A 14,730-nucleotide genomic window follows, 5' to 3' on the forward strand; every position below is an offset into this window, starting at 1 on the left:
CAGACTCTCAGCATGATTTTCGAAGCGCCGTCCAAACCAGAGGTAAACGGAAAACTTGAAAGAGCTCATTTGGCGCCTCTGGAGATAACTTGACCCCGGAACGCTAACCCGTGAGCAGGCTTCTCGCTTAATATGCACGATTAGTTTTCTGCTGTACTCCGTAAGCCATTAGAAACAGCCAACGAAAAAGCAGAGTGAAATACAGGCACCAGGTGGGGGCTACTAAGATGCGAGAGCCGATGGGGCTTCCCTGGTGGCGCAGTGGTTGAGAGTCCGCCTGCTGATGCAGGCAGGGGACGCGGGTTCGTGCCCTCGTCCGGGAAGAGCCCACATGCGGCGGAGCGGCTGGGCCCGTGAGCCATGGCCGCTGAGGCTGCGCGTCCGGAGCCTGTGCTCTGCAACGGGAGAGGCCACAACAGTGAGAGGCCCGCGTATCGCAAAAAAAAAAAAAAAAAAGAATGCATCCCCAAATCCAGCATCAGCATGTCAGAAAGACTTGTAAAAATCTAGTTTCGAAATACGGCCCCTAAGGTGAGAGGTTCAGACACTGGCTCGACTTTCCGAAGCTGGCAGGCCTGTCCTCCCTGACCTCGCAGCCCCCCGGGCAGGTTCGCACTAAATGCACACGTGGGTTTCCAGCTCCCTCTCTGAAAACTGCAAACAAGCAAAGACCTCTTATACGTCTGACTTCCCCTTGTATCTTAATTTTTAAAAAGGGCCTTAAAAAATGACCCTTGAACACCTGAAGCTAACACAATGATGTAAATCAACTATATTTCAATTAAAAAAAAAAAAACCCTCGAAACAGGTTTAGTTATCTGGAAAAGGTACCTTTGTAAAACATCTTACTCTCAAATAATACTGAATAAATAAGTTGCTACCACAGATAGAGAAACTTTTATTTTGCTGGTAAACATAAAGTCTATATTAAACAAGTAGTAGTAGGATAATAATTATCTTCCTAAAAGATAATTTTATGATTAAAAAAAAACGAAACCCTAGTGTCTTTATTTTAAAGGCAAGATGAGATACAATTTCTTTCATGGCTACTCATATTCCACTGACACCTTTATCAAAATAAGACTATTACATTACAGAGTAATTTTAAAACTCCATTTATTCAGGCACAAGTGACATTCTGTAAAGTGCAAGCCGTGCACATCTTAAGTGTGCAGCTTGTCTTTACATACGTGGACCCCACATAACTTCCGCTCAGATCAGCACGTGCAACACGCCCATCACCGCTTTCCAGCAGGCTCCCTCATGACCCACCATTCTACCTGAAGTACTCAGCTTCTGTCACGATAGATTAGTTTTGCCTATTTTTGAACTTCCTATAAATAGAATCATATGGAATGTACTCGTTATCATCTAGTTTCTTCCACTCAACATAGGGTTTTGGGATTCATCTGGGTTGTTGTATGAATCAGTGGTTCTTTTCTATTGCTGTGCAGTAGTCTGCTGTTACCAGGCAATAATTTTAATTATTACAGGTACTTACACATATAAATTACAGTGTATCCCCTCTTCTTATGAAAATTAACATAGTCAATATTGGCATAAAATAATTATTCAGTGGGATAATTCCTATAACTTTTTCTTTTAAACTTTTAAAAATTAAAGTAGCTTTAGACAAATCATGCATATTATATAAAATTCAGAAGAAAACGAAGGATATGCTGTGAAAAGGACGTCTTCCTTCCTGTCCCGTCCCATCCCCCAAGTGCCCTGGACAAACCAGCGCTTTCAGGGAGAGCATATTCATTTATAAGCATGTTTGTATACATCTTTTTTCTCCTCCTCACACATACGATATCCTGTAATACATAATCTTCTACACTTTGCCTTTTTTTCACTTAGAAGAAAACAATATCCTCATACATTTTTGAACAAACACACGTCTTCCACATTTGAACTAGTCACTCAACTAAAGGCTTGGAATACATCACAGAGCACAGAGTTTCAGAAGTGGGAGGGGTCTCCGGTCCGCCCTGTTTACAGAGGAAATGGAAGCTTCCAGGAGATGAAATGATTTGCACAAGAACAGGAAACAAGATAGTGGCAGAGACAAGACTTGGTGCTATTCCCAGTAAACAACAAAGTCTGATGAAAAAAGTACCTGATGAGCGTGAAGAATGCAAATCCTGGACCGCGTGGGCCTCTATGCCGTGCAGACAGCCAGAAACCCTCCTGTTCTTCATCAGAGTCCTGCTCCTGGAAAAACAGAAACCGTAAGGTTGGCAGTTACACTCCACGTGGGAAAATGCGAAGGACACAGTTTTAAATTCTCCAAAGAGAAAGGACATCCACGAGAATGTTTTCCATGGAAATATTTTCATCAAGGGTTAAATTAATTTGGTTCATCGAACAGGAATTTACTATTTTCAGGTACTAGTCTAACCCTACAGTTACTTAACTGAATAGAACAAATGTACAGCTGACCCGTGGACGAGGCGGGGATTAGGGGCGCGGGCATTAGGGGCGCACAGTCAGCCCTCGGCACACGACGTTCCTCCACATCTGCAGGCTCAGCCAACCCCAATCCTGTCGTGTTTACTACTGAAAACCCATGCTGTTCGAGGGTCAGCTGTCCTACTATTCACAGGCTCCGGACACTGTGGTTAAGACACGGCAAACGGGGCTTCTGGGCTCACGGAGCTTACGGTCCACAGGAAGTCATGAGGGCACGGAGGGCTGCGGAGGCGCTCGGGGGAAAGGACTCGGCCCCAGAGCCGGGAGGGCCCCCGGAGCGAGCCTGGGGCCGACCTCGGATGCCAGCTAAGGGAGCGTGCATTGATCCTGAGCAAGTTATCCTGGGAAGGGTTTTAAGCAGGGAAATGATCCAGGTCAATACATTCAAGCAAATATCTGCTGCCCAGGGCGAAGAGCACGGCACCGGGAAGCGCAGCAGCGGCACAAGGCAGGAGGTTCCCCCTGGGGTGTGACGGGAAGGACGCATCACCACCCACGGACCAACTTTCCAAAGCCCAGCTCCAGCCCCCAGACCTCAGTCCAGCGGGACCTTTGAAGGCTTCTCCTTAACTGGAGCCTCTCTACTGGTGGCCACCCACAGAAAAACGCTGTTTGTTGAAAAGATGGTTAAACAAAAGCATTCTATCTGTAGTCGCCTAAATGTTTCAAATATAAAATTTCCCCATGAATTCCTACGAGAGAAACACAGAATTATGACTGACAACAGGGAGAGAAAATATCAATTCTCACAGGTTACAGTTTTTTTACTTAGTAGCGAAAAGAAAAGCGTCCATTATCCCATTAAGTCTGAACTAGGAAAACGTATTCTTTCAACACGACTGTAGTTAAACAATGTTTAAACTCAAATTAAAAAATGCTTGTCACATTCCTTTCAAAGAATTTTTACTTAACATCGGGGGAAATTTTACTTTTAACTGTCAACAGCACATATCAAAATTTATATGCCAACAAACTGGTCTATTTCACCGCAGAACAAGCGTGGCACATCATTGCCTAGAAGCTCCATAATTAAGAGTCCATTACCTTCAGGCATTCTCAGAGTGTGCAATTCTGTCATAAACATTCTTACAAGGCTGAAACTTCATACACAAGGCTCCTGACCAAGAGCAATCCATGTTTTTAAAAAAATGATACTTTTAAATGACAGAAGTTTTCAAAAACATCTCTGCCAAATGAAAACACCTGATTTCGAAACCTTAGAAAATGCTGTTTTGATTTTTCAGTAACGATTTAAGTTTCTGTTGATTCCCTAATTATTAACCTAAAAGTCAGCGGGATTTAAGATGTAAATTACTAACCTTCAATAGGATAAAACTTTCATGTTAATTCTTAATGCTCATATTTGATCCACACGTCTAAGTACACAAAACTTATACGTGTTTATAATAAAACAATAAGAAATCAGCAATTTTTAAATCTAAAGGAATTTATAAACCACATCTCATGAATCTGTAGGTCTGGTTTGAATTCTGGGAGGCTTATGCCACTCTGGGCTGGTGTAAGTGTCCCAGGCCCCAGCCGCCCAATTCCACCCCAGGACGAGTTAGCTCATTTTAGTGCCAGAGCCCACCTCTGTTTTGAAGTCCTCGGGACAAATCACCTGAAGGTATCACTTATCTTTTCACTGGAATTGGATCAGAAATCATATCCTCTCTGTATCCCAAGATTTCATGTTATTCAGTACATATTAGGTGCCTGACAACAAGAACTGCCACTTACAGAGCAGCCACGGACAAGGTTGGATCTCAAAGCCTCCCAGCAGCACTGCATCATCAGTGTCGTCGGTCCCGTGTCAGAGACCACAGTGGTCACCAGAGAAGCAGCTGCTCCTCAGGGACGACCCTGTCCTGTCTCCAGCTCACAGGTGAGAAAACTGAAGCCCCGAGACATCCTGCCCTGGGCCCCCGGTCACATGGGGCCAGGACGAGGCCTCAGGACTCGGTGGGACCCGTGACTCTGCACAGCACAAGGCTGCAACGGATCCACTCAAGGAGCCCAGAGTCTGTTTAAAGCACACGCTCTGTGTTTCCTTCAGCTTGAGATCCAAGCTGCCATGTACCTAACATATAACACGAGTGCGACATCTTGGCTGCTTCTTACTCTAGCTTAGCAGCTAGAATGCAGGAAATAAAGCAAAAGTCACAGGTAATTACGTAGTTCCACCTTTTTGAGGAGAGTTTATACAAATGAGTTTAAAATAAGCAAGGTCAAAACCAAGAGAGGCCTAAGGAGGTTTAGAAACCCAAACGGACTCTGAGCTGCGCTGAAGGCGATGAAGCTGAGACTACATTTAACCCGAAACTCGCTGTTCCTCCCTCTGCGACAGAGAGCCTGGTGACTCTGGACAAGATCCTTCTCTAAATCCTTAGTTACTTCGCCTGTAAACTGGGGTTAAGGACAGCAGCAGTTCTGCGGTGAATGAGGCTCTGCCCAGCATGCATTCGGTACATGTTCTATCTATGGTGATGCTTCTGCTGGATGAAACGCCACTGACCTTGACCTCCTGAAAATTCCCGAATCCCTTCTACAAAGTCTTAGACCTCAGTGTACACCTGGATGACCCCCAGGAACCTCAAACTCACCGCGTCCAAAATAGCCTCCCTACCGTCCACCTCAGGGAACCCCACCCTCCCCTAGTCACTCGGCCAGGACCCGCCTGCAGCCCCGCATCACTGTCACCCCACACCAGCCACCGAGGCCCGTGATCCTGCCTCGCGGATGCCCGTAGACCTACCCTCCTCTGCAGCCCCTCCCCAGCCTCGGGTCAGGTCTTCATCAACTTGCCCTGCCCCAGTGTTCCTCCACGCCGGGTCTCGGAGGGCAGGGAATATTCTGTACTTATCCCTGTATCCTCAGGACATGGCAGCCAGCAGTCCTGTTCAAAAACCAAACCAAGGGGCTAACCAAGTCCCAGGACGAAGGCCTTGCTACTTCAGCGTTCGCTTCTCTGTAACCTAAGCACAGGGGCGTGAGCAGGGGCAGCGTCCACTGGCGCTGAGTGTTGCATATTTTAGTTAATAAGCAACATCTATCATGTACAGAAGTCCTTGATCACCGTGATTTAGTGTTCTGAGGTGCTCATACTAACTTAATGGCATTTCAAACTCTATAACTTACAATAAAATATCATAGGATATGCCAGGTTTTTGAGAAAGGGTAAAGTAATAAACACGGTTCATCTTTATAGGAAATTAGGTTTATGCCAGTCTAAGTTGCTCTTAAAACTTATATGGTAAAACACTGAGGCTATTTCTTCGTATTCTAACTGAATATAAACAATGTAATGCCCTAAGTGCTGTAATTTGATCAGGGACATACTGGGTTCCCTTCCCAGATATCCACCATGACAGGAGACAGTTCTTTTGAGAAGGAAGAAAGCCAGTAACACAAATGTCCTCACCTCCTTCTGGAAAATGAAGACACTGGAACATTTGTGATGTCGGGTTCCCATTCATCTTCAGGGTCGCAAAACACATCTTCACCCTTGTTACTACAATGGCCCTAAGAAAATTAAATATATAGTTTCTAGTAATTATGGGTTAAAAATGTTTAGCAACTAAGGGAAAAATGTTTACCTTGTTGCATTTATAAAATTCACAAAATTATAGATTATCTAGATAATGTTAAAAGTAAAAAAATCGCATTCCTGATAAAATTTTTAAAGATCACATGACACTAGGAATTATATTAAAAGAGATCTACTAACAAAAGCAACAGAAATCATTAAATAATTCAGAAATAATAAACGTGATTTAGAAAACATAGAGAAAATAAAAACAATAGCATCCTCAGGAGAAAAAAAAAAGGAATAAATCTGACAACATTACGGGGACCTAAATAGACGTTTCTCCAGAGAAGACGTACAGACGGCAACAAACACGTGACGGCTCAACACCACTGATCATTAGAGAAACGCAAATCAAAACCGTGTCACCTCACACCGGTCAGAATGGCCACCATCAAAAAGTCTACAGACAATAAATGCTGGAGAGGGTGTGGAGAAAAGGGAATCCTCTTGGGCTGTTGGTGGGAATGTGAATTGGTACGGCCGCTATGGAGAACAGTATGGAGGTTCCTTAAAAAACTAAAATTAGAATTACCATACGACCCAGCAATCCCGCTGCTGGGCATATACCCTGAGAAAACCATAATTCAAAAAGAGTCCTGTACCCCAATGTTCATTGCAGCTCTATTTACAATAGCCAGGACATGGAAGCAACCTAAGTGTCCATCATCAGATGAATGGATAAAGAAGATGTGGCACATATATACAATGGAATATGACTCAGGCATAAAAAGAAACGAAATTGAGTTATCTGTCGTGAGGTGGACGGACCTAGAGTCTGTCATACAGAGTGAAGTAAGTCAGAAAGAGAAAGACAAATACCGTATGCTAACACATATATATGAAATCTAAGATAAAAAAAAATGTCATGAAGAACCTAGGGGTAAGATGGGAATAAAGACACAGACCTACTAGAGAATGGACTTGAGGATATGGGGAGGGGGAAGGGTAAGCTGTGACAAAGTGAGAGAGTGGCATGGACATATATACGCTACCAAACGTAAACTAGATAGCTAGTGGGAAGCAGCCGCATAGCACAGAGAGATCAGCTCGGTGCTTTGTGACCACCTAGAGGGGTGGGATAGGGAGGGTGGGTGGGAGGGAGACACAAGAGGGAAGAGATATGGGAACATATGTATATGTATAACTGATTCACTTTGTTATAAAGCACAAATTAACACACCATTGTAAAGCAATTATAGTCCAATAAAGATGTTAAAAAATATATAATAAAAAAATTTAAAAAAACAAAGACAAATTTGAATTAGCTTTGACACAAAATATTAATTTAATGAATCAGTATTTTTGGAAATGAATACATTAACCAATAACTATAAAATGCTTAAAGCGATATCTGGTCAATATTAACTGTGGAATAAATTATTATGAATTATTTCTCATAAAAGATTCAATCACTTCCTGGTTGAATATATTGATCATGATAATAATCTATATTTTAATTTAAATATTTAAAGCAATACCAATTAAAGTACTAGCAAAATAAATATAGAGATTGATTCAGGAATAATATAACTAAATGGAAAAATAAGTAAAGAATATTGCAACAAACGGTTGAAAGTAGGAATGTACGGTAACTCACCCATCAGATTTTAATGTATATGTCAAGGCAAGAATTATCAAATGACCTCAATACAGTTTTTTGTTTTTCTAATTACACAAGCAATTCACATTCATTGTAGAAAATCTGGAAGTTATTAATACATATAAACAAACAAAAAAAAATTTTAACCACTTGCAAACCCATCATTTAGAGGTAAACTGTCAGTGCTTTTGTATGATTCCCTTCAGCCTTTCTGTATTTGCTATTGTGAATATACCTTGCATTCCATTCCTGGAATTAACCCTACTTAATCATGGTATAAGTATTCTCTAAATACAACCTTGGGTTTGACTTACTAACATTTCTTTCAGGATTTTTATAGCTGTGTTCATATTAAGATTGGTTTGTAATTCTCTTTTGAATTATCTTTTCAGTTTTTGTGGGTTTTGTTTGTTTTGACTGTAATCAGTTATTCTAGCGTCGTAACTGTGACACTTTCTATTCTTTGCTACATTCTAGAATAGTTTAAATGTAACAGGATTTGTCTGTTTTTTGGAGGTTCAAAACTGCTTACCTATGAAATTGACTGGGATCAGCATCTTTTTTTTTTTCACCAATTTTTTTTTCAGGTTAGTTCATTGACAAATTTTTCAATTTATTGCTTGGTTAGTCACCTATTAAATCAACTTTCATAATTTCTCTTTTTCTAGAAAAATCTTTACTTTCTAGAAAATTATTAAACTTATTAGCTTACTTATTAAACTTATTTACATAAAAATGTAATACAATTTTAAAATGCTTGAGATCTTTATTTAAATGCTATATGTCCGTTCCTAAAATCACATGTTCATCTTTTCAAAGAGCCAAAGCCTGAGTTTATTAATTCTAATTTGTCAATTATTACTTTTATTTTTAATGATTCCTTCATTTATTCTCCTTTGGTTTAGGTTTATTCTTTTCTAGATTGAGTTAACTATTTAGTTGGGTTTTTTGGGGTTTTTTTTGCGGTACGCGGGCCTCTCACTGTTGTGGCCTCTCCCGCCGAGGAGCACAGGCTCCAGACGTGCAGGCTCAGCGGCCATGGCTCACGGGTCCAGCCGCTCCGCGACATGTGGGATCCTCCCAGACCGGGGCACGAACCCATGTCCCCTGCGTCGGCAGGTGGACTCTCAACCACTGCGCCACCAGGGAAGTCCACTATTTAGTTTATTTTCATTTTTCCAGTATACAATTCAAGCATTAACGTTATAATCTGGCAGAATCCTGTAAGTTTTTACATATAATATTTTTATTTCAAAAAGTTTATAGAGATTTTAATAATATTCCAAACCTCGTAAAGTTCTTTCATTGCCGCAAGCTTAGACTCAAACTTTTCCAGACTCCAGACAGTTGAGACCCCTAGTTGCAGGTTACGAACCTGAATACAAGTGTCAGAACTACTTCCTTTATCTGATACATGTCTGAAAGAAAAACCAAAGAAAAAAAATGCTTCTCCTAAAACATACATAACCTAGAGTTTTCCGAATTAGAATGACTCCCATAAAAATTCAGACCACTGATTAAATCTCTCCATAGTTAAGTATTTTTGTTATACTAATAATCATGTCTAGTATATACTATATTAAAATAACTTCTTATATAATAATTTCTTAAAAGTTCTAATATTGTATATTCCTTTTAAAATGTGGAATATTATAAATTCTCAACTCAAAAGAAAATTAGTGAATTCCTAAAACATCTAAAATTATTCTGTTTATAAAATATACGAGTATGTTAATTGCTGAAAGCCTTTTTCACTCCAGAGTGAGCTCTGAGAGGGGAATCTGGCAGTGCCCCTGGGGATTATGACACCCGCTTGCTCCTGGACAGGCATGTAGGATACCATGTCCTTAGAGAAACTAAAACAGAAAAAAATCACATGAAGCGTGAAGCGTGACTAGTTTAAAACAACAAATTACTTTACAAATAAGATAATCACTCACCTGCCAAAAACATAATTCTTTTTTAACTTGTTGCTGATGGTATTGGCTTCCTGAATCATCACGGAGAGTTTCATGGAGCTCCAACTGGGCTGAACTAGCAGAGAGCACACAGAGAAGATTCAGAACACGTATGTGAGCACTAACACACCACCAGGCACAATACGTCCTGAGAAAAAACTGACTTCAAACGAATGGTTTTAACGATACATCACAGAAGGTGAAGGTGATAACTCAGTAACTTTTCTTCAAGCCTCACTGGTGAAATAAAATATTCTTCATACAAAATGAGGTCTTTCACCTGTGGAGGCATGGAAGAAAACTGAAGTTCACAGAGAGAGGATATGGGTTTTGTAAACAAGGAAATGCCAAAGATGCTGATTTTCCTTCTAATATTTTTAAAGATTTTTTTTTCTAATTTCTTTTTTTCCTAACTTCTAATTTATTTAAAGTATTAGGTAAAGTATACTACAGCCTTAACTTAAATAGAATCACAGTCCTTTTTTATTTTGCCTGAAATTTAAAAAATAGATAGATAGATAGATAAAGACAGAAACAGAGATATATTAGGACATAACACTTTCAGTCCACAATTCCACGCTCCTAATTCAAATTTAAGATTTTATCATAAACATTTTCTATATTGTTCAGTCAAACTTATAACCAGCATTCCATTAAAAACATTTTTTTGGAAGAGTGAAATTCATTGTTCATGTGGATAAAAAAAATCAAGTATTCATTACACAGTACTGTTTTAGGACCTAAGAGGAATAAAAACATGTATTAATACAATGTTCTTATCTCTCACAACAGATGTAACAGTTTCAAGGTAATTTAAAAACAGAAGTTATGGAAAGTATACGGCACAACTACCAAGTATTCTTGCTAAAACACTGAACCTGGATGACAGGTTCTTTGCAGGGTATGTAGAGGCACAGGAGCCAGCTAAGCGACAGCCTGGACATACAGTCAGCAAACCCAGAATCTGCGAAACTCTACAGGTAGAGAACCTGGCTCCTTCAATACATGAATTACAAGGGGACAGAGAGAGAAGAAGGAAGAGCCAGCTGACAGATTAAAAGAGACTTAAAAGGCACATCTAGCAAATGCAGGGTGTGGACCACATTTGTATCCTGATTCAAACAAACCGAATGTATTTTAAAAATTATGAAATAGTCCACAAAATTTGAATAGGGACTAGATATTTGATGTGTAAGAAATTATTATTAATATTTTTAGGTGTAATAATAATATCAGAGTTATGCTTCAAAGAGTGACAGAGAAAGAGAGAAAAGAGAGTTCTTATCTAACTTGGAGATACACAGTGAAGTATTTACAGATCAAGTGATGGGATGTCTGGGACTTGCTTCAGAATAGTCCAGGGGGGTGGGGGGATTGAGCATGGCTGGAACAAAACTGAACATGTGTGGGTAACTGTTGAAGATGGATGATGAGTATGGAAGAGTTTACTGTAGTAATCTCTCTGCTTTCGTAGTTTATTTGAAACTTTCTATAATTAAAAAAAGAAAGTTTACATTAAACATCCTGTGTTTGGGGAATTCCCTGGCGGTCCAGTGGTTAGGACACTGTGCTTTCACTGCCGGGGCCTGGGTTTGATCCCTGGTTGGGAACTAAGATGGCACAAGCCGCCCGGCACGGCCAAATAAATCAATAAATATTTGGGAAAAAATGCTGTGCTCTACACAGGAATGTAGAAATGTACAAAAAAATAACAACTTTCAAGTGAGAAAGAAAACGAAGTATGCAATGATTAAGCACAACTCAGATTAATAATTCTTATAAAATAAGAATTAAGGATTAGAGTAAGACATTTTAAAAAGCATAATACACATTAAAAAATACTTGGAATTCTGTTTACTATTTGCTTATATAACTAAATATTCTAAAAAGTGAATATCCTAAAAACAATCATTCATACAAATTTATCTAGAGCCAGAGAAGTCAGCAACATCTAGAAAAAAATTTTTGAATATACAAAGATAATTAACATTTTACTAATTGTATGAAATAACATACATAACTTTAGAAAATACCTGCTAAAATCGTCCTATACTCACTTGTGAAAGTTTTATCCCTATTACTCTGATTTTGCTGTAGAATTTGTACTTCCTTGGCAATCCTTTGTTTCTCGGTTTCTAAAGCTTCCAGAATTCTTGCATGGCGGATCCTGTGGTCTTCTAAAGCCTAATTGATATTCATTCACGTGGAGCCGTACACGAACGTGCAAAGAGAGAAATTAGAAAACCAGACTGACAATGGTAATACACTACATAATTCTCATTTCACAGTACGTGTTTTATTAAGCATAAAGGCTTTTAAAAATGATTTATAAAGTATCTTTATAAAATGATTTTTTTCCCCACAACAAAATCATTAGGAATTTTTGATAACATAGATTAATCTTTTTCTCCCCATGGCTAGGAGCATAAAAACCTTCAGACAAAAAACAAAAAAAGGAAAAACACTACTCAAGAATTTGTTGACTAAATTAAAAAGTTAAATTAAAAATACACCTAAAAACCTCACTTGATACAAATAAGCCTTATAACAGCCCACTAATGATAACTGTTTCAAGGTTTAAACACGTCTGTTTTTCTCTTAAAACCCTCCGGAGTGGTTCACTGGCCCCTCCATGCTCTAGAATCGGCTAATATATGTATTCTCACCATTTTATAGTACCGGTACTCTGGGGTTACTGCGAGTATCTTCCTCTACCCACAACCCCACCATAAACTTAGGAAGAAAAGAAGGAAAACTGCCATTTGAGAGTAAAACTTGAAGATGTTAAGAAGTCGCAGCAGAGATAAAAGCAGGGGCTCTCCCTTCGGGATTCAGGGCCCCCCTCCAGGGCGGGTTAGAAGGGATTCCGGCCCCACCCCAGAGGATGCGATTCAGCAGTTCTGGATGGACCGAGATCTGCACGTCTACCAGGCGATGCTGAGGCTGCTGCTCCAGCCCCGGAGAGCCACCGTGAGCTGCCCTGGAAAGATGCCTCCGTGCTCAGAGATGAGGGAAGTCAGCGCCTGAGCTCCCAAGGCTGAGGCGGTTCCCTGAGGACTCAGCGGGCACACGGCCTGCTTGCTGCTCTTTCCACCCTGGCACCGGGCTGTAACCGGTCCAGGAGCTGAGCCGTCCCTCCTTCTGTATGCCATGCCCTAGCAGCACCTCACTCCTCACGTCGTTCGGCATGACTGACCACAGGGTCGCTGTGGACGCAGGGAAAGAGAACGCTCGACTGGAACTCGCTGGAAACGACAGCTGTGTCCCTTTGAAAAGATCTGTGGGATAACGTGTGAGCACGTCGTGAGGACAGAGGCTTTCAGGCAGGAGGACCCTCCTCACCTGCAGACCTGGATTCGGCCATCGCCCGTCAAGAGACCATAAGCTCTTTAAAGGAAAAGAAAATCCAGCTTTTCCTCAGGATAGCTCAGACTAGCTATAAAATGAAATTACCTGTTTCGTAGCCAAAGTCTCCATTTCTAACCGCTTTTTGTTGACATATATTTCCTGTTCAAAACGCTGCTTTGTCTTTTCTAGTTCCTCAATTTTGTAATTAGCCTTTTGGTTATTTATTTCCTGTATCTTCTTTCTTTCACATTCTTCTTTCTTTGACATACAATAATAAGAAATAAATAGGGCAAAGATACAGAGCAATTCTTCAAAAATGACACCAAAAAGGTACAAAAGTCCCTTTTTAAAAATCAATGCACAAGAAATTGACTCACAGATCGAAAAGGTGCCCCAGTGCTTCTCCACCCCATCCAGGTTGACTAACCCAACTGAAAACAACCATCACTAGCCAAACCCTTCAGAGCGCTGCCCTCCAGATGGGCTTCTGGGAAGCAGGACTGCCAGCAAACAGGAGGGCCATGGCCCGAGGGCTGGGGGACAGGGCCTCTCTGCTTCTCCCCGCCGCCTGTAGCAGCCTTGATGTCCCCTCTGACGCTCCCCCGGGGCCCTGCACCGGCGGAGAAAGAAAACAGCTCCACCTCTTACCAGTTCTGCTTCCAGGACTTTTATTTTGCTTTCGTAGGCAGCTTTTTGAGAGGAAAGCTCTTGCTGAGCCATTTCTTTCACGATCTGGATTCCCTGCATCATTTCTTCCTTTGCTTTCAACTGCGCCTCCTTTATTTCTGCTTCAAGTCTACAAGGAGCAAAATATTCAATAGTTACAGGGTACTCTGTCAGGAATTCTTCATATGCTATAATAGTTCTTAATCATATTAAGATGTTTTAAATTAAACAAAAGTTCAAATCTCAAAACTTCATTTCTGACACTCTGTCAATAGCATTCTGAAATGTTTATTAGCTCTAGAATTGTTTACACAAACAAAACATGAAAGGTTGAAAACTTGCTTATTTCTAACTTAATTACTATTGCAGATGCTCGATATTTAAGCAAATATGTTTTTCTAATGCTTAAACTATATAAGAATGTTTTAACTTACATAAAAATATAAAATATATAGTTATAACATAATTATGTTACAGTGAACACTGCAGTAAATATTATAGTTAACATTGTCGTAAACACAAAATACGGGCATTTTATGTTAAACTAACAATGGTTAGGGCAAAAATTATTTCATATCATTATCTTTCAATTCACGGTTAGGTCACAGATTAGGGATATATTGAAATGCCTCTAAAAGCATGATACATGAGCCGATAAAGCAGAGATTGCACCATATTTTTCCAATCATCTATAATAATTTTGTAAGCAGACAGGGTGGGGGGTCCCCCAGAGAGATAACCAGGCGGGGCTTTCTTGACAGAAAAGAAGCCATGTTTGGCCTGAGCCGTTTTGTGGTCTGAGCCTGGACACAGTGCTTGCCCTTGAACAGGCCTCAGAAACCAATGATCTCAAGGGAACAAAAGAACAAGTGTTGTCAGGCAAGAGAAGCAAAAACAGCAAAGATAAGACACCAGTTGCGAAGACTCGCAGCTCTGAGTCAATGGTGAAGATTAGCCTGAAGCTCAGCCACCAGGTCAACGGGAACCTCAGGGATGGAGATGTTGACCCTCTGTGACCCCCGTGACTTCAGTCAACTGAAGCCTGGACTCTGTCTTTGCCCTGATTCTATGCTGACTTCTCCTTTGCTCAGGCCCCT

The 14,730-nt window shown here is 40.5% G+C and overlaps 1 protein-coding gene across 6 annotated transcripts in view; it reads right to left on the bottom strand.

Moving 5' to 3' along the window:
• The window catches only part of KIF14 (kinesin family member 14), a 51,766-nt gene that overhangs the window by 11,607 nt on the left and 25,429 nt on the right, over positions 1 to 14,730 (bottom strand). For all 6 annotated transcript variants that reach the window (XM_082615497.1, XM_082615500.1, XM_082615495.1 and 3 more), the window contains 7 exons: positions 13,616 to 13,763; positions 13,073 to 13,225; positions 11,677 to 11,803; positions 9,602 to 9,695; positions 8,950 to 9,079; positions 5,894 to 5,994; positions 2,120 to 2,214 (listed from right to left, as the gene is read on the bottom strand). In XM_082615497.1, coding sequence (XP_082471623.1) covers positions 2,120 to 2,214; positions 5,894 to 5,994; positions 8,950 to 9,079; positions 9,602 to 9,695; positions 11,677 to 11,803; positions 13,073 to 13,225; positions 13,616 to 13,763 — 848 coding nt within the window. The remainder of the gene's footprint in view (positions 1 to 2,119; positions 2,215 to 5,893; positions 5,995 to 8,949; positions 9,080 to 9,601; positions 9,696 to 11,676; positions 11,804 to 13,072; positions 13,226 to 13,615; positions 13,764 to 14,730) is intronic.

This window comes from Mesoplodon mirus, assembly GCF_964341445.2.
Source record: "Mesoplodon mirus genome assembly, chromosome: 3".
In the NCBI taxonomy this organism is placed as follows: domain Eukaryota; kingdom Metazoa; phylum Chordata; class Mammalia; order Artiodactyla; family Ziphiidae; genus Mesoplodon; species Mesoplodon mirus.